General features: G+C 42.4%; 1 protein-coding gene across 1 annotated transcript in view; it reads left to right on the forward strand.

Annotated features, from left to right (window-relative positions):
• The window catches only part of lpin2 (lipin 2), a 50,865-nt gene that overhangs the window by 15,089 nt on the left and 11,777 nt on the right, over nt 1-23,999 (forward strand). Inside the window, exons 3-15 of the mRNA XM_080726687.1 lie at nt 1,834-1,929; nt 3,541-3,950; nt 5,722-5,829; nt 8,143-8,269; nt 8,760-9,189; nt 10,473-10,572; nt 11,206-11,420; nt 13,356-13,449; nt 13,811-13,880; nt 14,412-14,504; nt 15,746-15,828; nt 17,468-17,618; nt 20,675-20,823. Coding sequence (XP_080582813.1) covers nt 1,834-1,929; nt 3,541-3,950; nt 5,722-5,829; nt 8,143-8,269; nt 8,760-9,189; nt 10,473-10,572; nt 11,206-11,420; nt 13,356-13,449; nt 13,811-13,880; nt 14,412-14,504; nt 15,746-15,828; nt 17,468-17,618; nt 20,675-20,823 — 2,126 coding nt within the window. The remainder of the gene's footprint in view (nt 1-1,833; nt 1,930-3,540; nt 3,951-5,721; nt 5,830-8,142; nt 8,270-8,759; nt 9,190-10,472; nt 10,573-11,205; nt 11,421-13,355; nt 13,450-13,810; nt 13,881-14,411; nt 14,505-15,745; nt 15,829-17,467; nt 17,619-20,674; nt 20,824-23,999) is intronic.

A 23,999-nucleotide genomic window follows, 5' to 3' on the forward strand; every position in this document is an offset into this window, starting at 1 on the left:
GGCAGTGTCAGGTTTCTGGAGGGCCTTGAGTCCGCTGGGGAATTGTATGGCAGGCATAATATAAGCCATGTTCTGTTGGCAGGCTATGGGAAACACAAGCCCACTGGGCTTGGTCACTAATTAGATTCTCTCTAGGTCAGGGGTCTTCAACGTTTTCAGGCCGGGGACCCCCAAACTGATGGGGAGATGGAGCAGGGAGTCAGGGACCCCCTACCACCTTGTAGGTTGGGGGGTCGGGGCTACGACATATTCTTTTATTTTAAACATGTACAATATATATTATAGCGAGCAGGGTGGCTATAACACTACCATTTCTAAACATACTAATTATTAACTGAGAACCAATGTCAATAATATCAACAACTGTCAATTGCATAGTAATCATGTATTCAAGCTATTGAAAATAGATAGAATCATGATTAATTTTTTAACATAAATGTGGAAAATGGCAAAAAAAAGGATTTTTTTGAAAAAGAAAATATATATTTTTTTCATTGTTTAATCAAGCAACAATTTCGCGGACCCCCTGCAGTACCTCCGCGGACCCCCTAGGGGTCGCGGACCCCCTGTTGAAGACCTCTGCTCTAGGTTATCAAGAGAGGCGAGGAGGCAGGATGTAAGGTAGCTACAATCTACAACAATGTTTCCCAAACAGATTGGGTCGGGACCCATTTGTGTGTCGCAGATAGATCTTTATGGGTCCCTTTGTTTTTTGTTTCTTACATTTATTTATTGTGAGCTCGCCTGAAAGGCGAGAACACTATGATATCTTCATTATTTATAGAGTGAGTTCCGTCGCATGAGTTCCGTCATGTGAGTTCCGTCGCAGACGGAGCCAATGAGGTGTGGAAAATCTGGGAGTGGTGTTAGCTGGAGTATTGGTTGAGCTTCACATGACAGTTAGCACGATGTAGAATATAGTCACGAGCGAGCCCACACTGTTTCGGAGGAACAGTATCTCTAGTTTTAATTATTATTCGAAAGCTCTCCTTTTTTTCCATGAATTAAAAAAAAGAATTCAAAGATTTTTCAGTAATTTCATGAAGAAGAAAAAATGAAAAATTCCATAAATTAGGACACAATTGTGATGCGTTGTGAGCTTGTAGATCTGCTGTTTTCACTAGTTTGGGTTCGGGCAAACTGTCTTGATTTCTTTTTTGGGTCACGAGCTAAAATGTTTGGGACCACTGGTTCTCAGGGGTCCTTGGGGATGGTGTTCCAGGAGGTCTCCAGCTAAATGCTCATAGTTGCTAAATTTATACTGTTGAATACTGTAGATCAGGGGTCTTCGACGTTTTCAGGCCAAGGACCCCTTAGTTGAGAGAGAGATGATGCAGGGACCCCCACAACCTGTTCATAGATTCCATATAGTTTCATCGTTGGACAGTTGGATTCATGTCAATGTGTGATTTCATATATTTAACCACTTGAACCGTCAATACTTAATAAACTTGACCTTTCACTGTGTACTTAGTCTGCTCTTTTTCCCCTCTACACCAAACCTCTTTGCCAAAAATAGCGGATCTATAAGCTCACAACGCCTCGCAGCGCGAGGCGTTGTGAGCTTGTAGATCTGCTATTTTTGGCCAAAGTTCTCAGAATATGGATGCTAGTGTTCAAGTGGTTAATATAAAAAAGGAGAAAAAAGTTTCTATCACACAAAGATTTGGAGGTCCCCCTGTAGTAAATCTGAGGACCCCCTAGGGGTCCCGGACCCCCTGTTGAAGACCCCTGCTGTAGATGGATATTAAACAGTGGCTCCCTGACATTAAAAAAGGTTGTCCAAAATGTACTAACATGTCTCTTCCACATGATTTCTTTTTTCTTTTTCAGATTGACATTGAGGTGAATGGAGAGCCAGTGGATCTGCACATGAAGCTTGGGGACAATGGAGAGGCCTTTTTTGTCCAGGAGATTGAAGAGCAGAATGTAAGCATCTGATTGGCCAGAGAGAATGTTAAAGTTTGGTTCCAGAATGAGAAAGATCTACTCCAGGCGTCTTCAACGTTTTCAGGCTAAGGTGGACCCCTTAGTTGAGAGAGAGATAATTCGGGGACCCCCACAACCTTTTCATAGATTCATAGTTTCATCGTTTGACAGCACAATCGTCAGTGTATTTTTGATTCATGTCATTATGTGTTTTCAGATACTTATTTAACCACTTGAACAGTCAATACTTAACTTGACATTTCACTCTGTACTTAGTATGCTCTTTTTCCCCTCTACACCAAACGTCTTGGGATTGGTTAAAAAAAAGGAGAAAAGGGTTTCTATCACACAAAGATTTGGAGGACCCCTGTAGAAACTCTGAGGACCCCCTAGGGGTCCCGGACCCCCTGTTGAAGACCCTTGATCTACTCTATTTGTAGTCAGCTACTATTCCAAAAAATAGAGCGCCACATTAAAACAAATTGATACCTTTTATTGTAAGTGATGTTAGAAATGTACACACAGGATTAGAAGCTTGGATAAAATATGTGAGACTTTGGTAATATTCAAGCAGGTTTTTTCCCCAATGCATGTATCATGGAAACATGTTAAACACGTTTCTTTTTTTTTTCAAACATTCTCCAGACATTGTGTAACACTGGCTTTGTTATAATGCAGCACCCTACTCCAGGCTGGGCTAGGACTGTTATTTTTGGAACACATTTAGCTTGTTCTTGTCCTTCCTCACACAAACATACCAGCTTTGGCATTTGTTTGTGTTGCACACAATCTCAGTCTGACACAGTATCACGGGATGGCTTTGCTCATCTCATAGCCTGCAGTCGTCTTTATGTGGAAACATAGAACCCCTTTTTTCCCCCCCTGGCTGTTTTTTTGTCTCCGTCAGATAATTAATCCATTGTTATGCAGTTGTCTTGTGACTCTCGTGATTTACCATTCGAAACCGTCTCGATGCAAATGTCTCAAACTGTCATCGCAGCTCAACATGACAGTCATACAGTTATTAGGGATCATCACCATCTTAAAAGTGATATATTCATGGGCCAAATTCTCAAAACTTGTTCAAGTATACAATATCTGGATTTATAATTTCCACACATGTTCATTCATGTGTTTTGTCGAAGACGTTGCCTATTGCCCAGCCCTAGTCACAAGCAGTGGTGTAAAGTAACTAAGTACATTTACTTAAGTACTGTACTTAAGTACAATTTTGAGGTATTTGTACTTTAATTGAGTTTTTCCAATTTCCAATACTTTTACTTCTACTCCACTGCATCCGGGATGCAAAACATTACTTTCACTCCACTACATTGATTTGAAAACTTAAGTTACTAGTTACTTTTCAGATATAAATTATAATATTATAAAACATACATAAACCACTTTAGACTTATTTTATTCACTTGGATTAGCACTTTAAATACATTTTGATGTCAATACTTTTGTACTTTTACTCAAGTACATTTTTATTTCTGGACTTTTACTTGTAACGGAGTATTTTTATATTGCAGTGTATTGATACTTTTACTTAAGTAAAACATTTCAGTATTTTTTCCGCCACTGGTCACAAGCGCCATTTTGCTTCTCCAGCAGATCGTGCCCGCCCACCTGGCCACGTCCCCGATCCCCACCGAGGGTCACATGTTCTGGATCTCGGAGGTGGAGGGGCGCAGGGGGGGGCATCCCCATCCCCCGGACATGGACGACGACCCGGCCGACCCCGAGGAGGACCCCCCCGAGCCGCCCGCCCCCAGCACCCTCGCCACCAAGAAGAAGAAGCGGCGGCGGAAGAAGCACAAAGGAGACCCCAGGCGAGAGGAGCTGACTCCACCCATGGCCATCACCGCCACCACCACTGCTGCTAACGCTAACGCTGCTAACGCACCTCCCGCTGCCGTTGCCGTGCCAACCGCTGCTGCGCCCGTTGCTCCCGGGCAGCAAGAGGAGATCTTTGAGTTGGAGCTGAGCTCCGACGAGGAGGTCGCAGCGCCCGCCTCCAGGTCAGTTAAGCCATTAAGACCATTAAGACCTGAGGCCCACTCTTAAAAATGTCTTCTAAATCCTAACAGTTTTCTTAAAAACTCAATGTTGCAGTGCTGCTAAAACCTTTTTCATGTCAAGGACCCCCAAAATGATATGTTGGCCAATACATTTTGTTCCAGGGACCCCCAGAAGCAAAGATGTTATATTCAATTTGCACACATTTAATTTTTTTCCCCCTAAAATAGCAGATCTACAAGCTCACAGCGCGGCACGAAGTACAGTAACTTGCTATGAGCTTGTATATCTGCCAAGGTGTCAAATAACAGTTCAATTCCGTCTTACCTATTACGTACTGTATATTATATATGTTGATGTCAAGTGAAGCTTGACCAATCATCAAATTCATTATATTGTCTAATCAGAAAAGGTGCTGTGCTGTGGAGAAAACATTTAGGGTTACTCTAGAAAATAAAGCTATTTTCACAATTTCTGCCTCTAATATTTGACAATTTGGAGAATGTTTAATTAAATAGAGGTATTAAAAAGTCCTTAAATTGTCACTTTAGAAATGTGCAGACATGTTTAGTGTATAGAGGGTACTCTATACACTAAAACCTTTTTTGGTTTGTTTACTGTTGAGAGAGAAAACAATGCTGCACATTAAGCTAATCATCTGGGGACCCCCCAAAATAATTTGGAGACCCCCCTGGGGGTCCCGACCCACAGGTTGAGAACCACTGGTCTATAAAGTTTTGGTATAACATACTGATATAATAACATACTGATTTAACATACTGATCTCAAGCCCAAGTGGTGTTGTTATTTATATCAGGTCGCACTTGTTGGTGGTGATGTCACCAAGAACGCTGCTCCTCATTGGCTAAGGGCGCTGCCTTTGTACTGTCGGTAATGTTTTTGAACTCGACGATGTTGTCACTCCTGTCTGATTGGACATTATATAGAAATTTGACTTTTAGGGTTCTAGAAAAGGTTAAAAAAAACATCCATTGAACTCAATGAACAAAAAAGGTTCACAAAAAATGGGTTTACTTTAGCTGGCATAAACAATAGTTTGTTGCCTATAGCAACCACACTAATAATAATCAAGTCGGACAAGTTCTATAGTGGTGTTGCCCTGTTAGTGCAACCAACCACACTAAAGACACGGATGCTTTCCCGGATTGAATGGGTTAAAGGGAGGTTGACGTTCGTTTTTTGAGGTCAGTCACAAAAAAGCGGGTGACCCTGATAAAATGTCTGTTTTCTAGATCAGTGTTTCTCAACCTTTTCAGGCCGCGACCCCCAAAAGAACCATATTTTAACTGGGGACCCTCCCACCCTGACGAGTGCTAAGAGTTGAGGCATTACATTTTGTATAACACGGTTCTGTTGTGAAAATAGCGGATCTACATGCTCACAACACCGGCTATTTTCACAATTTCTGCGAGGTATTAAAAAGTCCTTAAATTGTCACTTTAGAAATGTGCATATTACGTACTATGTACTTAAACCTTACGGTATCTTGTTTTGTTTACTGTGGAGTGAGAAAACAATGTTGCACATTAAGGTAATCATCTGGGGACCCCCCAAAATCATTTGGGGACCTCCCTGGGGGTTCCCCCAAAATCATTTGGGGACCCCCCTGGGGGTCCCGACCCACAGGTTGAGAACCACTGTTCTAGATGGGTATTTCCTCCTAAATGGCACGAGAAATGGGTTGATTAGTTCCTGTTCATTTATGTGTGTGAATTCAAGCTGACTTAACGGGTCTCGTACGCCCAACTTCAGGTCGATGTCGATGAGCACCATGTGGGACATCGATCCCAAGCTGCCTGCAGCCAGACACAACCTGGACAGTTATCCCTTCTCGGATGGCGAATGGGCCATATCTGACAGGTACGTGTTGAGGTCCCTAAACCACACAAACCCATTCTGTTAAACAAAACCAAAACCGTCTCTTTGTGGCCAGATTATTATCCTTGCAGTGGCCAGCATTCATGGCAAGTGAGGTACGTCATATCTCGACAGCAGTGGTGTAAAGTAACTAAGTAAAAGTACAGTTCTGAGGTATTTCTACTTTACTTGAGTATTTCCAGTTTTCAGTACTTTTACTTCTACTCCGCTACATCTCAGATCCAAATATTGTACTTTTACTCCACTATATTTATTTGAAAACTTAAGTTACTAGTTACTTTGCAGATATAAATGATAATATAAAAAAACATACATTAATCACTTTAGCCCTATTATATACCTAGGCTGTTTGAAAATAGCCGATCTACAAGCTCACAACGCATCGCGATGCGATGCGTTGTGAGGAGCTTGTAGATCTGCTATTTTCAAACATTTTGTACTTTTACTTTTGGTACTTGAAGTACATTTTGATGCCAACACTTTCATACTTTTACTCAAGTACATTTTGAATTCTGGACTTTTACTTGAAACAGAGTATATCTACATTGCAGTATTGATACTTTTACTCAAGTAAAAAAATGTGAGTACTTTTTCCAGCACTGCTCGAGAGGCAATCCCATCATCCAATCGCGAGGCTGCACTGGCAGCACTTGTCTTGTGTATAACCAGGAGCTGCCTACTTGTGAAAGTTCTATTGTAGTTGATAAACTGTTGTCGTGGAATTCTGGACCAGTCAGTAATCGAGGCAATGGGAGTCGAGAAAATATTCTAGGTGGTGAATGGTTATGCATTATTGTTATGACCCTAGGGTACATACAATTATTTAACAGGATATCATGGGGGAGAAATACAGTCAGTCAGGTCGGTGGTACAGGGCAGAGATCATAGTTATACATTAGCTGCTTCAAGGACAAACTGAACCATAACAAGATAGGCTGTAACATAAACAATTCACCCTTTGTCAAGTCCTGCCCGTTGTCCCGCCCCTCTTCACACCCATTGGTTGCTTTGTCTTGGTGGGACACTCGGTGGGACACTCCATCCACTACCATTTTAATTCAGTTGTTTCGTATTGTTATTCTGTGTGTTCAAGTCTAATTTCAAACTTAAGTAAAATGGAGCTGCTCAGTGGCAGTATAGTGACTCAGCATGTTTTTAAATGTTTTTATTTCTCCAAAAATTATGTTTTAGCTAATTCAACATAAAAAAGACGGAACCAGGGCGGGACAAGGCAGATAGAGCCTGCTGGTTGGTCAGTCAGGGACCAACCAGAAGGCTAACAAAGGGTGAATTGCTATCAGACCTAGTGGAGATGCCAAATAACATAATGTATTGTAGAAGTATTTTTAGTGATCGTTTCTTCTTCACTATCTAAAAATGTCAACATTGTTCTCATGAAGTAGTTAGGTACTCATAGGTGAAGTATGTAAATGACACAGCGTTTTTAGAACCAAGGCTGCTGTAAAACTGAACCACTGAATTGCTTAGTTGCACCAACATTTTTCTTGTGAAGCTAAACAGTTTTGTAATTACTGATTAAATATTTATATGGCTTTGTCCATTTGGCCCAAGGGAACAACTACAATATACATTCACTACCACACAACACTAGCGGAAACACCCACAAGCAGCTGGGGGCCTGGGGCAGGTTAATATGGTGTAGGACTGAAAGCAAATACTGTACGCTCCTGCTCAGCTTTGTGTGCCCATTGAAAATGGATTGAAATTAAGCATTAATATATTCAAATGATGTTTGAAAAGTAACCTGTTGAGCAAGTGTCTGAATATTCTAATATTTAGGCTCAGTCTTAAGTGCATTTGTCTTTTGTTATTGTCCATTGTTTTGTTTGGTTGTACTTTGACCAAAAAAGAAGGAAAAAAAAATGTTTTAAACAAACTGCCAATGACTCTGACTCTCTGAAAATCAGAAACACTTTTATGTGTTACATGTAAGGCATTTCTTTATTGATGCCTTAACAACCCACCAAAGCAACATGAAATATACTGCCAAAGTACATGGACGAGCAGGAATCAGATTGTTGCATTAATTGCAGAACATACGAACAGTGGGCATTGACAAAATGCGTGGTAATTGTAATGAATAAACACGTTTTGCTCTGGTCTAGTGTACAATAATTAGTATTGAACATTGGTATGGTACTGTACACGGTCCACTCATTTTATTAGGTGGGTTCACTGAGCAAGGCGTTGACACAATGCGAGAGCCAATCCCACAACCAGACATGCTTGCTTTGTTACTGATCGCTGGCGTGTCTCTTTTGTCTGCCCTTCCAGTCATGGCTTGTCTCAGGCTTTCTCTCCCAAGAGCGACTCAGAGTTGCTGGTGAGGCCACTGGAGAGCATGCTCAGAGCTGAATCCCACATGCAGTGGACCTGGGGAGAGTTCCCAGAATCCACAAGGGTAAGTCCCCGTCCTTGTTGTAAATGGCACAGGATAAGAGCATCAGCTAAATCAGTGGTCCCCAAACTCTTTGGTTTAGCTCAAGACCCAAAAGAGAAACTATGTTTGTCGAAAATAGCAGATCCACAAGCTCACAACACGACGCTTCATGACGCGTTGGGAGTTTTCTAGATCGGCTATTTTCACTACTTCTTAAACATTCGTTTTCTAATTTATGGAATTTCTTAGATTTCTTTTATTTATTCATGAAATGAATCATCATAGAATTTGATTCTAATTCATGAAAATTGTTGCTTTTTTGCGAATGTTTTTTTTGAAAATGTTAAAAACATAAATAATTAAAAACAAAAAAATAAAAGGGACCCATAAGAATGTTTCCACGACCCACAAATGGGTCCCGACCCAGTGTTTGGGAACCAGTGAGCTAAATAACATCACATCAAGTCTAAACGTAATCATTTTTTGCCTGTCGCCGACGCACTACGTCCAGGTCCCCAAGAAGGAGAGACAGGAGCTGCCAAAACCCATAACCATCACCCCGTCAGAGAGCACCCACTTCCGCGTCATCCTCAGCTCCGAGGCCATGGAGAACGAGGGCGACACGGACGTGGACCCCATGGGCGACGAGGCCAGCCCGGTGTGTGCCATCGTCAAGCCTGAACCACGCACCCCTGTCACCGCCGTGTCTATCGGCGCGTATCAGACGCCCGAAGGCTCCCTGGCGTCCCTCAGTCCCGTCACCCCCTCGGCGGAGCCCCTGGACGGTCTGCCCGCCAGCGTGGCCACCTCCACCCCCACAGACTGTCTGCCCGCCGGCGTGGCCACCTCCACCCCCACAGACAGCCTCGCCGCCTCGGCTCACGGCACCACGGACATGGGCGACGCCTGCTCCAAGAGCGACTCGCCGTCCAAAAAGAAAGGTGCCATTTCGTTTTGGATTTGAATCTTTCACTGTTCTGTTGGGGGAGAGGAAATACAGCCTAGAATTAATTAATGCTGTTGAAAAATAGCAGATATACATGCTCACAGCGCTCGCTGCAAGCTTGTTGATCTACTATATTTTGAAAGTCTTTGAATATATTATATTTTTAAAAGCGAACATTTGTAACTCAAATATTTGCTTCTGGGTGGTCCCTGGAACAACACATTTTGAGATGGGGGTCTGCGGCCAAATACATGTAATTTGACATGACATGAAAAGGTTTGAGAACCACTGATTTAGAAGAAGGATTTCGAAGACATTTATAGAATCAGGTCAAAAATATTCAGGATTTAAAAAAAATAGCAGATCTACAAGCTCGCTGTGAGCTGCTATTTTTTAATAGTTAAAGCATAAAAGAATTGTTAAAGTGGTTCAAATCTAAAGTGATACAGATTCTTGTTCTGGCCTAAATGGGTTAAAGAATAATACAACTTTAAAGCTTCAATCCGTAACTTTAATGTCCTACCTGAGATTCGAAACTGGGTCTCCCCCACGATAGACAAGATTTCCAGTGCTCTGCCAGTTAGGCTTTGTCTTCAGACAGTACTGCTGCAACCACCTCCACCCACTGCAGGTGTGCTAGTTATGTTGCAGTAAAATACTCTTACATACAGATTGATTAAAATAATGTTTTATTCATTCAAATGAATTCTGGATTGCAGCTTAGTTTGACAAAAAAGCACGCTCTGACATCACGCTCTGACATCATTGTGATGTCATGGGAACCAACCCCTTTTATTGCCGTATATGGAGATCCCTGTGATGCCAGGGGAACCAAATCCTTTTTATGCCCATATATGGAGATATGCAGATGCCTGTGATGTCAGGGGAATCAAATCCCTTTTATTGACATATATGGAGATCCCTTTGATGCCAGGGGAACCAAATCCCTTTGGCCCGACCTCGCCCTTAGGCATCTTACTGGTATATATATTTCTTGTTGACAAAAAAACAAAAGCTATTTAACTTATCCACCTGTTTCCGCGGGAGTTTACTGGAGATTATTTGGACCTGTTTGCACCACACTTCCGGTTTAACAGCAGACATACAAGCTCACGTCGCGTCGCAGATGCAGCCTGTTGTGAGCTTGTAAATCACACTCGGCTGCGGCGCCGGAAGCTCGGTACAGCGTCTGCGCAATGCACTATGGGGCGTTGGAAACTTGTGGATAGTTCTTGTTTTTCTGTTGTGATATTGAATGTTTTCTCTGGATGCGTGCAGGTGTCCCTAAGAGGAGCCAGCACCAGGGTCCAGAGGACATTTACCTGGATGACCTTAATGTACTTGAACCCGATGTTGCCGCACGTTATTTTCCTAAGAGGTAAGCGAGAGATTTAATGCATATTGTTGCTTAAAAGTTAAAGTAATATTCAGAGGAAAGGGCATACTACAAATACCAAAATACAATACGGAAATAATGAATTCACATTTCTTGTCTCTGAAATGCCCTTATCTAGGCACTTAACAATGGCATACAGTTAAATTGAGCATGTATTGAATTGACTAGGTATGGGACGATAAGCGATATTATCGTTTATCGTGATAAAAAAACACTCACGATAATCGTATCGTAGAGTTTTAATTTATCGTGATATCGTCCTCCGTCATGCACTGGGATCAATTCACCTTTTATTTGCCGAGCTGCATATCTGGTACCACTTAAACCCTCTATTGGTAAAACATACTCATAATATATGTACTTGATACAGTCTTTTTTTCACTCTCTACCAAATCTCTTTGCCAAAACATTGCCAATCTACAAGCTCACAAAGCGCCACGTTGCGATGCGTTGTGAGCTTGTCGATCTGCTATTTTTTGCCACGTTCCGCCCCAGGATAATGGATGTTGGGGATATTTAGATTATCGCGATAATATCGTAAATCGCGATTTCTTTGGTCACAGTATTCGGTCCCATCTCTAATTGACTACTACATTGTCTGATCTGTGGCTCCAGTGAGTCTGAGGTGTCTGAGGTGGCTGAGGTGGCTGAGGTGGCTGCTAAACACTGGATGGACTCTGAGATGCACTCGGGGTCGCAGTCCCCCCAGTCGGTAGGCAGCGCGGCAGCGGACAGCGGCACAGAGTGTCTGTCTGACTCGGCCAGTGACCTCCCTGACGTCACGCTCTCGCTCTGTGGGGGGCTCAGCGAGAACGCCGAAATATCCAAAGGTGAGCCGGCATGATGGCACGTCTCTAAACCAACACATTTCACCCACTTCTTTACACACTTGTAAACGAATACCAGAAGAGTTGCCAGAAGAAACTCGCCTGGGCTAATGGTTTATGCCTTTTGATTGATTGAGGTGTTTATTAGAAGTTTTGGATAGGAAAAGGTACAGTTTCATGACAGTACAGTTCACTGATGTCAACTAAAAGGAAACTCGAGTAAGGCAAGGCTTATTTGTTATTTTCCATTGAGATCCTTAATATCCTTATATACCTCTCTGTAAACTACACCTAAACGGTTAAACCTAACCTTATTCCTAACCTTAAAGGGCCAGTTCACCTCTGGGACAACCCTATCTTATTTTATTGTTGTTTGGGACACGATCAACACAATCCTGAGTTATTTTTTGTGTTCCATCTGTTTTTGGAGATATTTTAGTATTTCAGCATGTACTAGTGATGCGTTATGTATCATATGATGCAAAACGCATCACTAGTCATGCTGAAATTCTAAAATATATAAAACCCACATTGAACATGAAAAATAACTCAGGATTGTGTTGATTGTGTCCCAAACAACAATAAAATAAGATAGGGTTGTCCCAGAGGTGAAGTGGCCCTTTAACACCTTCTAAGCCAAGGGGAGCCCCTTAATGTTAAAACCGTACTATATCGCACATCCCCCCAGGGACTCTCAGCCACGTCGTACATTCCCGGACTTTGTCTTTAAAACCGGAATAAAAGCTTTTGATCCGAAAATCGGCGATCGTCTAACCTTCCCTAGTCACCACTCGTGCACTGATAGCTCATGCAGACCGTGCATGAAGCAGAGGTGACGTCAGCGCCTCTCCTTCTCCAAGGCACCTTCCACCCATCCGTTTACTGTCTACACACTCGAGCTGAGCTCCTCCTGCAGCCATGCTTGGGGCTATGCTAGCGAAACTTTTCAGTTCTGTTCTTCAGTCACACATGGACTATTTGCGGGGACATTTACGTGAAAGGATCGCGCACGCGAAACGCACGGGGACATCGACGATCGGCCAAAACCCCCATTCTATCCCAACGGAAATCGAGAAAATCATGGTGAGTTACTGGCCTGGGGGGAAAAAAAAAGAAAAAACAGCGGCGCTGTTCAAGATGGAGGGGCTGCGGGGTCATGTTTATAAACATAATATTATGTCTCAGATCACAATACAATAATAGAAATGTCACGGCTAATCTACCAACCACCATTCTATTTCGGACGTCAAGGTGTTAACCTCCGTAAAACGGTGGCTTACCCTATTCCTAGTCTTGACCTCAGAAAGATATGCATAATCCTAAAGTTATTTCTAACGTTATTCTCAGTAAAACAAATACAAGAATACAAATCTCAGCGAGTTTCTTTCCGGCGACTCCACCGGTTACCCTTGTAAACCAGTGATAAAGTTTATAATAATAAAGTCTGTTCTGTACTCTGAAATGAAATTGGTGCACGGTAAAATCCATCCATGTTCATTTAACCCTTAAGAGTAAGTGTGAAGATTTTACTGCGTACTTGTGTGCAGGGCGGAAAATTGTCCACCAGCCACGTACAGGTAAACGTCACAGCTCTGGCTTGTACAGTTTGTCTACTTAAATGTGCTGCTTTGGCTTTTAACTAGTGAAGGCAGTTGCATAGTATAGTAGTACGGAATCCCATTTCACATGATTCATATATCTGGGACAACCAACACTGTAAAAGCCTGAGGAGTCATTTAACTCTTGAGGGTGTACCGATCTGTTTTGTTCCTTATCCTAACTATCAACCCTTATAGGGATCCCCTGGCCTGGATCCCTCTCCAGGACCCCTGGGGGACCCCCAGACCCCATGTTGAAAACCACATTAAAAAAACACAGTTGTTTAAAGTTACAGTTGTTCTCCCTTCTGTCTTTCTGTCTCTGCTCTCCTATACACAGAGAAATTCCTGGAGCATCTCATCACCTATCATGAATTTTCTGAAAATCCAGCAATCATTGATAATCCCAATCTGGTAGTAAAGATAGGAAACAGGTAAGTTGGACTTTTCTTGGATGGAGCTGGTTAATTTTTTGTTGATAATGAGCACCTTATCAATCCTGCTTATTGAGCCGGGCTTTTATCGAGCCTACTATTGAGCGTTTCTAATATTTTGTGGAAAGGTGTGAGGCAACAAATTCTGAACAGAACTGGTTTCTTTTATTGTCCAGTTGCTGCGACTGTGAGTTTGTGGCTGACCACCATCTATGAAGATGACAATTGACATTAAATATCATTAAATATCATTAAAACAATCATTCATTTGTGTGCAATAAGTGTTAAATGGCTTTATATTATGAATATAAGTAGGCTATGTTGTTTTTATTTGACCTCCCCACATGTTTATTGTCCTCAGATACTATAACTGGACCCTTGCTGCTCCGTTGATTCTAAGCCTGCAAGCATTTCAGAAGAATTTACCAAAGGTAACTCCGATACTTTTCCATTCCAAGGACCCCAAGTAGTCGTAGCATCTGGCTTGACACACCCTCCAATATTGTGAAATGGCTTAAAAAAAAAGAAAAGCAGGTCATGGGTTATATATGTTCTGTATCTTATGTGCCCCCTATCCAGCTATTACACTGGCCCGGGGCACAGCCCGAGGAAAGAGAAAAAGAGTCACAGTGGAAACAAAAAACTAACTAGGATAAATTTCTAAGTCCCTAAGGTGGAGGCAGACTTAATGGTTAGGGAAGTTTGTTCCACAACTTCTGTGCCAACACAGCGAAGGCACGGTCGGCCCATCCTTACTGTGTGTGTTGGACCGTGAAAATAGCCAATGCCAGTTCACAACTCGTCAACTTGCAACATGTTGTGAGCTCAAGCAATTGGTCCCCCTGGGAGCCGTAGCCCCCCACATTGAAAACCTGTGTGTTAACAACACTGTTCTTGGACGTGTATGTTTGGTGAAAACCTGTGTGTTAACAACACTGTTCTTGGACGTGTGTGTTTGGCAGGCTACGGAAGAAGCCTGGGTGAAGGAGAAACTGCCAAAGAAGTCGGGACGCTGGTGGTTCTGGAGAAAGAGGGCGGATAGTACAATCAAACAGGTAGGCAGAGAGTGGAGAGGAGACAGGAACAACAAACACCAAACCACAAAGACTGACAAGTCAATATCTTCTGATGTTATACTGTAGCTCCTTTAAAGGAGTAGTTCACCCCCAGAATTACTTTTTTTCTATTGATTACTCATGCCATGGAGAGTAGAGTTTTTGTCACATTCCTAAGACAAAAATTTGATTTGAGTAAATTTACCCCCATTGATTCCGGATGGGGACCCGTTTCGAAACGGGTCCCCATCCGGAACGAATGGGGGTAAATTTATTGTTATCACATTTTTGTCTTAGGAATGCGACAAAAAACTAAAAATATTATTGAACTCTACTCTCCATGGCGTGACTAATCAATAGAAAAAAAGTCATTTTGGGGGTGAACTACTCCTTTAAGCCATTTAGACCCGAACGCAAATCTGTGTCACTTGATATTTGAATCACTTTAACCATTATTTTATGCTTTAACTGCCACGTTGCGAACTTGTAGATCTGCTATTTTTTTTAAATCACTAACATTTGTGCAAGTCTTTGAATATTACCCTAACCCGATTCTATGAAATGTCTTCTAAATCCTTCTTCTAAATCAGTGGTTCTCAAACCTTTTCACGTCAAGGACCCCCAAAATTACATGTATTTGGCCACGGACCCCCATCTCAAAATATGTTGTTCCCCCCCAGAAGCAAATATTTGAGTTACAAATGTTCACTATTTTTCATAGCAGATCTACAAGCTCGCAGCGCGGCACTCGGTGCCGTGCTGTGAGCTTGTATATCTGCTATTTTTTCAATAGTTAAAGCATTAAATAAATCTAGGCCTAAATGGTTTTTAAGCATTTGGTCCTTAGGTGGGACCAAAGATTCATGGTGATTTGTACACCGTCGTACAAGGGAGCAAACATTAACTCTTTTACTGCTTCGGACGTTCCCGTTCGCCCCAATTTTGACGGTGGCGCGTTGCCAATACGGCTCGTTCTTTTTACCTCGTCTGATGACTGTAAGCTGATGAGTGGTCGCGCCGCCGTGTACAGTAAAAACATCTCCCGTAATGCTGCTCTCAAAAATCCACCGCACGTTAGCAATAATGGAGTCCCAACTGCTTTTTGCTGTCACCAGCCCCAATAAATAAATAATAACATCTGGCCGTAGGACAGTTAAGCGTCAGAAGGTTGGGGAGAAAAAGTGCAGCGGAACACATCTGTTGTGATCTGACATGCTTTGTCTTCCTTTGCTCTAAACCAGTCGGAGTCCAAGCTGGAAACCAAGGAGGAGTCTGGTCTGGGGGAGGGCGGTGCCTCCATGTCTCAGGACAGCCTTGTCTTGCCGTAAGTCAATCGGTTCTCTGCCTTTTCTTTTTGAGCGGTGGTCACACCGTCTCCTATACGTGGCCATGTGTGTGGGTATGTGTGTGTGCGTGTCTGTCTGTCTGTATGTAGCCTGCAATACCTTTTCTGACCACACATGTTAAGGGAGGGGCGCTGTTGTTCAGGGCAGGGGCAGGCACACTCACATTCACATTCACACACACACACGCAGCCTCCACCGCTCAGTTCACACAAGTGTGATTTTTCTTTTCATTTTGAGCTCTGGACCAGTGTTGATTTTGTCGACTAAAACTATGACGAAAAATGTTCGTCAACTACCTTTTTTCACTGACGAAAACTAAATGGAAACTAAATAAAAATTAAGCTATGATGACTAAATCTATGACTAAATATAATTATTGACAATTTTGTCAACAAATAAAAACTAGACTAGAATTTAACGGTAGGGACTAGTGGAGAAGAGATCTAGTAGAAATAAAAGACAAGTAATTTTATGTTTGGTTGCACTCGGGTGTTGCACTCTAAAAATAGCAGATCTACAAGCTCACAACGCGTTGCGTCAGAGTGCAACCAAGAGTGTAAAATCAGCCATTACGACACCATCTAGGCCCGCCAAAAATGTTTCGTCGACAAAATCAACTGCACATTTAGTCGACTAATAAATTATGATATTTAGTCGACTAAAACTCGACTAAAACTAAAACATTTCAGATTACTAAAATGACTAAAAATTAAATCGCATTTTATTGAAAAGACTGGAATTAAAACTAAATCAAAGATTTGCTGCCAAAATTAACACTGCTCTGGAACACTATTTGAACAATCCTCAACGACCACCCCCACCTCACCTCCCCACAACTACATGTTTTTTGGCAGGGGTATGCATTACTATTGTACTTCTGCAAGTGACAAATGCACAGCTTGAGTGCGCTGCAGCACGTTGAACACACAAATGAACACACAAATGAAACCAAATGGACCCTTACGGGTCCATTTGGTTTCATTTGTATACTGTCAGAGTTAAGTGGAGACCTTGACATTTTAAAGTTTTGAGAGCTACTGATTTAGACCAAAATGCAGGTTTAAATTGAATTCTGCAACGAATCTCTGTATGAATTCTGCAATGAATCTCTGCATTAACGATTCAACAGGATTTCTTACAAGGCTCCCTCAATTGTATCACGATATATACGATACCTCTGAAAAGGCATATCGTGGAGACATTGTATCGTCTCAACGATAATTATCACCATATCGCCCACCCCTATTTGCCTGTGGGAGTCGCTAACTAAGGCCATGGCTACACGGAGCTGGATATTTCTGAAGCTAGACATTTTTTTTGTGCTGTTGGGGCTTGCAGCCACATGAAGCTGGATATTTCGGCCGCAAAGCTGGATATTTTTTAAACCGTATAAATAAGTGAAGACATTGAAAAATATCCGATCCACTGGATCCGTGTAGACAGGGAACCCGTATATCTCTGAAGACTTTACTGTTTGTGTGTGTGCTTGTTAGACCTAGATATCTTTGTCGTGTGGACCTAGATATTTTTCTATGTGGATATCTGAAAAACCGGGATATATGAAATATCCAGCTCCGTGTAGCCATGGCCTTAAAACACTGAACACTGATTCTGCAGGCCTAAGCCAGCCGACTCGTCCAGTGACGAGGGAGACCTGGAGGTGAGCGCGGTGTCCTGCCAGGAGCGCCTGCAGCCGCTGGACGCTCCTCACGCCCATTCCAGCTCACACCACTACAGGAAGTCCCTGCGTCTCTCCTCCCAGCAGATAGTGAGTGAACAACAAAGATCTTTTAACCCATTTTAGGCCCTGGAATTATTTTATGCTTTAACCGTTGAAAAACAGCAGATATGCAAAGCTCACAGTGCGGCACCGAGTGCCGCGCTGTGAGCTTTGTAGATCTGCTATTTTTTGAAAAGTTGTGCACATTTTGGATATACTGTATGTATCTTCAAAGTGAACATTTCTAAAAAAAATGTTGCTTCTGGGGGGGTCTCTGGAATTAATTAATTGTTTAAAACAATCAGCCTGATGGTGGCGCTAAATGGGATGACAGGACTCTAGACATACTGTGCGCCGCTTTGCATGATTTTAGGGCAAAATCTGTAGGAGCAGTGTCCAAAAATGTGTTTTTTGAAGAATCTGCCTCAAGGTGGCGCTAGAAGAGGGCCATGTAAGAAATGAGGGGTGGAGGTTGTGGTTTGGCAGCCAAGGAGTGTGTGTGTGCAATGTTTGGCATGGATAGGGGCAACGGTGGCGGAGATATGAGTAGATGAAAAGTGTGACGTGACAGACAGACTGACTGACAGACAGACAGCCGGTGGAGGTTTTGATAGTAACGCAGATACGGGAAGTAAACCAGAGATGGAGTGTCTTGCTATTTCCGTCTTGGGTAATAACAGGCAGTAGTGTAGTCGTCTGAATCATCGCTCAGTAACGTTTGTGACCGTTCTTCTACCGCATGTACTTGAACACTGAACCCCTCTAAGATGGATAGAAACGTCGGGAAAAGAAACATTCGCAAAGAAAGGGTTATTATTGAGTGTCAGATATCCATGTAAGAAACTTTATTTGTGTTTGTATACAGTCAGTGTCGATTATTTACACTTGATTTAATTGTTGGAGGACACAGCCATCTTTTTAAATGAAATTACAAATGTTTTAAACAAAAGAATAACATTTAATTAAAATTAGATTTCAAATGAGTCTAATCTGAGTGTATGTTATAATCCCAAACATGAATGATTTGTTCATTTGTGATTCCATCATTGGTACTACCAGTGTGTCATTTATGTTCCTTCTCTCTCGCTTTTATAAGTGAAGCTGTCAGGTGACTAATTTCCCAGTAGTTCCTTTTATTATTCCTTTAATGAGCTGTAATGTGATGCTGGCTTTTAGGAAGGAAACTGGATTAAGTGAACCCCCTCTGGGAATTAAAGGTTGTCTGTCTGTCTGTCTGTCTGACTGACATGGACCTGGACATGGACGTGGACATGGCCCACATGTTTCATTCTGTCCTCAGATTACACAGGCAGGCTAAACATGTCCCTGTGATATTGACTGGTGTTTGTTTGGTAGACTTGAGCACCCTCTGCTGGCCAGCTAACTCTGTCCTGGTGTTCATTCCCATACAAGCCTCTAGGTGGCTCCAAAACCATTAGCATCACTAAAACGCAGCATATTGGAAGAGTGCTGCCTTGTACAGTGTTACTTAAAAAACTGACTTTAACAGCCGTAGTCACTGTCGAGGTTTGACAAGGTGTGCGTGTATGTGTAAATGGGTTTGTTCGTGCGTGGAGGGGGATGTGAAGGGGTGCTTGCACGTGTGCATGAATGTGTGCAAGCGTGTGGGGGGTTTTGCGCGCGTGCAAGAGACGGTTGCATGCCTCTATTTGCACATGCATGCCTCAGAAGAACACGTTTGTATGTGTGATGAATGGCCCATTTGGGACCGAAAAATACCTAAAAATGTATCTCTAAATCCTAGCGTTTTTCTGAAAAACGTATGTTTCTATGATCAGTGGTGCTCAAATCTTTTCATGTGAAGGACCTCCTAGAATTACATGTGTTTGACCGCGGACCCCCCATCTGTAAATATTTTGTTCCAGGGACCCAAGAGAAACGAAGGATTTGCGTTACAAAATGTCTGCTTTAAAAATACACACATTCAACGATTTACACACATTATCACGATTTTTCAAAAATAGCAGATCTACAAGCTCGCCCGAGTGCCACGCTGCGAGCTTGTAAATCTGCTATTTTTCAATAGTTTAAAGCATAAAATAATGGTTAAAGTGGTGACACAGATACAGTCTAAATCAGGGGTCTTCAACAGGGGGTCAGGGTCCCCTAGGAGTCCTCAGAGTTACTACAGGGGGGGCCACCAAATCTGTGTGATAGGATCATGTTTTTTAAATGAACCATCTGAAACCTATAGCATCCCTATTCATTTCTGAGTGGAACATTAGCCAACAATAGCTGATAGCTGTAAGCTTGTAGATCGGCTATTTTTGGCAAAGAGGTTTGTAGAGGGAAAAGAAGAGCACACTAAGTATTTGACAGTTTAAGTGGTTAAATGTCTGAAAATACACATTACTCCAACATGACGACAGTGCTGTCAAAGTCTAAGCCGTCTATGAAATCTATGAAAATTTTTAATCTGCAACACAATTTTATACAATATGTCGTGGGGATCCCTGCTTCATCTCTCTCTCAGCTGAGGGGTCCTTGGCCTGAACACGTTGGAAGAACCCTGGTCTAAACGATGTTAACTCTCAAATACCTGGAACGCGCCCGAGTCGCGTTAGATTTTAACCACTTAAACCATTATTTTATGCTTTAACTATTGAAAAATAGCAGATATACAAGCTCACAGCGCGGCACCGAGTGCCGCGCTGCGAGCTTGTAGATCTGCTATTTTTGAAAAACCGTGAAAATGTGTGCAAGTCTTTGAATATCTTTGACCCGATCTTTGACCCGACTTCTAAATCCTTCTTCTAAATCATGTTGTTCTCAAACCTTTTCATGTCAAGGACCCCCAAAATGACAGGTATTTGGCCGCGGACCCCCCATCTCAAAATATGTTGTTCCAGGGACCACCCAGAAGCAAATATTTGAGTTACAAATGTTCGCTTTTAAATAGATATATTCAAAGACTTGCAAAGAAATGTCACGATTTTTCAAAAATGGCAGATCTACAAGCTCGCAGCGCGGCACTCGGTGCCGCGCTGTGAGCTTGTATATCTGCTATTTTTCAATTGTTAAAGCGGTCAATAATAATCCTAGGCCTAAATGTGATGTTAAGGCTCTGTTTCTTCCTCCCCCAGGCCAGTCTGAAGCTGAAGGAAGGGCCCAACGACGTGACGTTCAGCATCACCACCCAGTACCAGGGCACGTGCCGCTGCGAGGGCACCATCTACCTGTGGAACTGGGACGACAAGGTCATCATCTCCGACATCGACGGCACCATCACCAAGTATGTAACCAAGTACATTTACTTAAAGGAGTGGCGACACCGGCCGAAATTTAACATTATGATACAGTAGGTCACGTGGTGTTTCTTCAAACAGTCTGAAAAGGAGGCGGGGCCGTATCAGTTAGTAGTGAATGTATACTTTGTCCGTCGTGCGGTGCCGCGCAATGTATACTTCGTCCGTCGTGCGGTGCCGCGCACAACATGATGCCTTGTTGTTAGCGTGTAGCGCGGCTAGCGCTGCACCGCACGGCTATTTGCGAGAGCTATTGTGTGTGTGTACACACGCACACACACACACACACACACACACACACACACGCGCGCGAAAGCACACACACACACACACACACACAGGCTACACACACACACACACAGAGTGTATGAGCCGCGGACCTCCTCTGCGGAGGAGGAGGAGGAGATCGCTGGACCCTCGTTCTACGGTTGCTCCGGTGTCCCGGGTGCTCCAGTCAGGTTAGGGTAAGAGACAGCAGGGTATGGCCGACAAAACCGTCTCATAGACGGGGAGAAGCGTGTTGACCCTCGTACACCTTTTTTGACACCTTTTTTGAAGAAGACATGTACTTTTTTATCGGTCTAACCATTGATTTTATAGCGAATGCTATATAATTTTTACCCCTAGAACTGATAGTTTTAAAGTTGGTTTAGAAAGTCGGAAACACACCTCGGACAGCTTTTTTTTGGGGCAGTTTCAAAAGATAATGATATGGATAATCGACTCCGCCCCTCCCCCCATATTAGCCCAATCAAATTAATTTATTTCAGTTACTGTACAGAAAGTACTACTTTCAGTACAGTAACTACAATTAATTAATTTGATTGGGTCATTTAACATGGGGGTACATGACATCATTAAAAAAATTGGCTAATTTGATAGCCATAATTAGCTGTTTTGGCCGTGTCATGCCCCCTTTAAGCAATGTACTTGAGTACAATTTTGAGGTGTGTTTTACTTGAGTATTTCCAATTTCCAATACTTTTACTTCTACTCCACTTAGTGTTAATTTTATGAGCTATTTCTTTTTAATTTAATGTCAGTCTTAGTCCAGTTGCAATCGCCCTTGTTAGTTTTTATCACATTTAGTCAACCTCATCCTGTCTTTATTTAGTCAAGTTTTAGTCGACTAAAAGTCGTGCCTTTTAGTCTTTATCTTAGTCCAAGACAATGTCATTTTAGTTAGTCTAGTTTAGTCAACAAAAACGGTTGACATTTTAGTCTAGTTTTAGTCAGGACAATTATTTTACCCCTTTAAATTTTGTGTCAGCAAATAATATAGATCATATTATCCATCTTATCTAAAATTATTTCACACAGCATTTTCTCATCTTTTTGATGAAAAACACAATTTTAAGGAATACAGTACAATACAGTACAACAAGACCACACCTGGTTATAGAACCAATGATTCTAGTTCAACCAACCCAGTACAACAGTACAGTAGGCTACAACCAGACAACACCTGGTTATAAATAGCCGATCTACAAGATGTGACGTGTTGTGAGCTTGTAGATCTGCTATTTTCAAACATGTTTTACTTTACTTTTGGTACTTTTAGGCCTAACCTATAGAATAGGGCTAAATCAGAAATTAGCCTACAAAACAAATATGTTGCTACATACTGTACATGTACTGTAAGCCCCTCCCAAACAGCAAAATGTGTTCCCGGCCTGAATGGGATAAGTACATTCTGGTGCCAACACTTTCATACTTTTACTCAAGTACATTTTGAATTCCGGACCTTTACTTGTAACCAGTAGCGCTTTGGAGGCCGGACGCGACCGCCGTGTGGTCGGAAAAATTCCCACACGGACGCACGGACGGCACCGAACGGTGCACGAGCGTGTAAACGCGTGACGTCAATAAATGACCGTCCGCCCGGAAAAGAAAATCCCAAAGCAACACTGCTTGTAACAGAGTATTTTTATTTTGCAGTATTGATGCTTTTACTTAAAGCTCCGCTGACACGCCCCGAAATTATCATAGTATTATAGGTCACATGGTCTATCTGAAAACACCATAACTCTATTGAAAACACTCAGCACAGCCCCCTACTCTCTCTAATGCGGCCGGCCCGGGGTCGGGGAGCTCATTGAATCCGTAGGAGGAGACGCGGCCGAGGACTCGAGGAGGAGAAGAGACAGACAGACAGATAGTTTCAGAACCGCTGTTAAAAGGGTTTCTCCTCGGTCAGAAACAGCCCGTCTTTGAGCGGAGTCATACTTGTCTGGCAATCCAATCGTTGAATACATTCTTATTATGACGCACACATTTAACCCATTTAGGCCTGAACACAATATGACGCAATATTTTATGCTTTAAATATAAAAAAATGGCAGATATACAAGCTCACAGCGCGGCACCGAGTGCCGCGCTGCGAGCTTGTAGATCTGCCATTTTTGAAAAATCGATTCTATAAGTGTCTTTTGAATCCTTCTAAGGTTTTTTGAAATACCCAATGTTTCTATGTCAGCAATCTGGCCAGCCATCGTCAAAGAAAAGGTCCTTTTCACTTCACTGGAGCTCAGTTAGTCTGTTCTCGAGAGACTACTATGTCAGTGGTTCTCAAACCTTTTCATGTGAAGGACCCCCAAAATGATATTTATTTGGCCACGGACCCCCATTTCAAAATATCTAGTTCCAGGGACCACCCAGAAGCAAGATTTTAGTTACAAACGTTCGCTTTGAAAATACATATATTCAAAGATTTGCAAACATTTATTTCAAAAATGGCAGATCTACAAGCTCGCAGCGCGGCACTCGGTGCCGCGCTGTGAGCTTGTATATCTGCTATTTTTCACTGGTTAAAGCATTCAATAATTCTAGGCCTGAATAAATTAATTGGCCTTTGATCATCACATTCTGTTCTAAGAAGGGCTTTCATGAATAGAAATCCCAGATTACATGGAAGATATGAACGCCAGTGCTGGCATGGCCACACAGTGCAGTGATTATTTGTTTTTTGTGTTCAAAAGCCAATATTTTGCTCACACACTGAAATAAGGCCCCCTCCATCCATTGATTTAACAGTGAGACATATTTTCTTTTCTTTAACATTCTCACAAATCGATTCTCCATCATTATTCTCCTACTCAGACAGAGCATCATGTCCACTTGTATGGGACAAAAAATGTGCACCTCCTCAAGCCCTTTTAAAATT

Source organism: Nannobrachium achirus, assembly GCF_963921795.1.
Source record: "Nannobrachium achirus genome assembly, chromosome: 5".
NCBI lineage: Eukaryota > Metazoa > Chordata > Actinopteri > Myctophiformes > Myctophidae > Nannobrachium > Nannobrachium achirus.